The 2,474-nt window shown below is 30.8% G+C and overlaps 1 protein-coding gene across 1 annotated transcript; it reads left to right on the top strand.

Annotated features, from left to right (window-relative positions):
- The first annotated feature begins 724 nt into the window (after positions 1 to 724).
- Positions 725 to 1,992, top strand: LOC133784568 (uncharacterized). Its single transcript, XM_062223863.1, has 2 exons — positions 725 to 867; positions 1,089 to 1,992. Exons 1-2 carry the CDS (start codon positions 725 to 727, stop codon positions 1,990 to 1,992), a joined length of 1,047 nt encoding a protein of 348 aa, XP_062079847.1.
- Positions 1,993 to 2,474: the final 482 nt, after the last annotated feature.

Here is a 2,474-nt window from a genome sequence, read left to right as displayed (position 1 = left end):
GACCAAATACATACCAATGGGGAGGTAAAGTTCAATTTAATTAATGGTTTTATATTTACGTGGAAATTAGACGTGGTATCTATTTTAAATGATCTATTTTAATTTTTACCAATTATTTTAAACTTTTATTTTAGTATTCAAATTTTCAATTAATGTACCCATTATACATTTTCAATTACATGCTTTTTTTTTCTTCTTAAGCACATTACAATTAGAATGTATTTTCAATTTAACTATAATATAACACATATAATATATATTACAATAACACTTAGAACCATATGGTCAAATAAGGGTAATTTGGGAAGTCTCATGATACTAATAGGTAAAGTTCAATTACATATATTTAGTGTCTAATTTTAGTTAACTACTCCTAAAAGTGGATAGTTCTCAACTTTAATATTACAAACTTATATAGATATATATTTATATCAAAAATTAATTCAAGAGAGACTATTGTAATCATTTAGCTTGCACACTAGGTAAAGTCAATTTTTTAAAACCAGCTTTAGAAAAGCTTAAATATGTTTTCTTTTTTGAAAAAAAAAGTTGTGCAATTAGGTTGTTTAGTAAATAGATAGAAAACAATTAATTTAATTATTAAAGAATTTAGCTTATAGAAATACTAAATGTTTCTTTATGAATAATAAAAATATATATTTATTTATTTGTGAAATTAATTTGACAGCAGACGGTTATCGAGATTTTAGATCAGGAGTATCCTATGTTCTTTAGAGTTCCAAATGGGGTCCGTGATTTAAATGCAAATGCTTACACTCCTCAGCTAGTGTCCATTGGCCCTTATCACCATGGTCGTCAAAATTTGCAGGAAATGCAATCCCAGAAGGAAAGTTATTATTTCAAACTGTTTCTTCAACAAACTAAGAAGACCAAAGCGGAACTCTTAGACTTCTATAATTATAATTTGGAGATACGATACAGTCAAAATATGCTCGTCCCATATCGCTTTGTGACGACAAATTTAAAAATGTTATTCTTATAGATGCTTGCTTCATTATTGAGATCTTCTTTCTGAAATTAAAAAAAAAACTACAAGATTACATTTTCAAAAATTCATTCCTTCTTAGTACAATAAGGATGGACTTGATAATGTTTGAAAATCAGATTCCATTCTCTGTTCTTACCAAGCTTTATTATGAGTTTTTCACAGTACATGTTGACCTAAGTAATTATGAACAAAAGGTCCTACTGCCGTTTCTGGATCTTTCCAAGAATTTCTTAGATATCAATATGCTTTCATCACCCGACTTCAATGAAAATGATATACAAAACTTCACGGACTTGCAAGCAAGATCATGGCGAAATATCCCAAATAATGAGGATAGTCAAGGTACTCAAAATACCATACATCTCTACACTGCAACTAAGCTAGACAAAGCTGGAGTTGATTTTATTCTACAATCGAATGAAGACTCGAGATCGAAGACAGATGAAGAATGTCTGAACACGAAGATTGAGGTTTCGCATCTGTCATGCTGGCGTAAGTTCATACCTTGGCTTAGTACTCTCAAGCTTGAACTTGGGTTGTTCGCTATAGATTACAATACAGAATGCCTCATGCGGAATGTAATGGCAATGGAGCAATGCCAAGAGGATACGAGTGTCCCGACTCCCATCTGCGACTACATGTATCTGATGGATCAACTCATAGACACCGAACAGGATGTTGACATTTTGGTGGAGAAGAAAGTCATTAAAAACTACCTTGGTTGTAGTAAGGAAGTGATGGAAATGATCAACAACCTTAGCAAGAATATCTCTAGAAGTCAAAATTTCGTCTACCATAAGCAATGCAATGAAGTTATCAAATTCTATGAGAATTGGTACAACCATGCTAAGGCAACTCTCATAAGGGTTTACTTTAAGGATATTGGGACGGGAAGTTCCACTGCTGTTGGATTTCTTATCGTCATTTTTACAGTAATTTCAACCATTGAGGCGATATGGTCGATAAAAGAAAAGAATTCTTAGTTTGGCCAGATAAAACATCCAATCTTCTTATTATTGATTAGTTACTACTAAAAATTAGCTACTTTGGCTTTGTTGCAATCGGACTATGGCTTTTGTATTAATCGTATAAATTATCTATAGTTCCTTATTGTCTAAATTAGTGTAATGTGTGCTATTATCAATTCATTTTATTATTGCTTTTTTTTTTTTCATTTTTGCCAATAAGTGTAATAGTATTTTTAAAACACTTCTGTTTATATCAATAAATAAATAAATGGTATTATTGTCTCGAAGTAAACAAATGAGTTTTGCAGGGATGAGGGATGACATTCCTACTAATTAAAAAGTAGAAATTAGTTACGTATAAGTAGTATGTGATAGAAAAATGAAAGACTTTTTCAGAACATAAACGCATGGGCCTCGATCATGAATTTTAATCACAACAAAAGAAGTAATCACTTAGGGCTTGTTTGGTAAAATTTTTGTTTTTGAATTTTTTAAAC

Source organism: Humulus lupulus, chromosome 6, assembly GCF_963169125.1.
Source record: "Humulus lupulus chromosome 6, drHumLupu1.1, whole genome shotgun sequence".
NCBI classification, from domain to species: Eukaryota; Viridiplantae; Streptophyta; class Magnoliopsida; order Rosales; family Cannabaceae; genus Humulus; species Humulus lupulus.
Note: the sequence above shows the minus strand (reverse complement) of the source record. Positions and strands in the feature narration are given on the sequence as shown.

Coding starts and splice junctions, on each gene's coding strand:
- LOC133784568 (XM_062223863.1), top strand. CDS start 725: ATGTTCTTTAGAGTTCCAAATGGGGTCCGTGATTTAAATGCAAATGCT. Junction 868..1,088: donor GAAAGTTATTATTTCAAACT/GTTTCTTCAACA, acceptor ATTCCTTCTTAG/TACAATAAGGATGGACTTGA.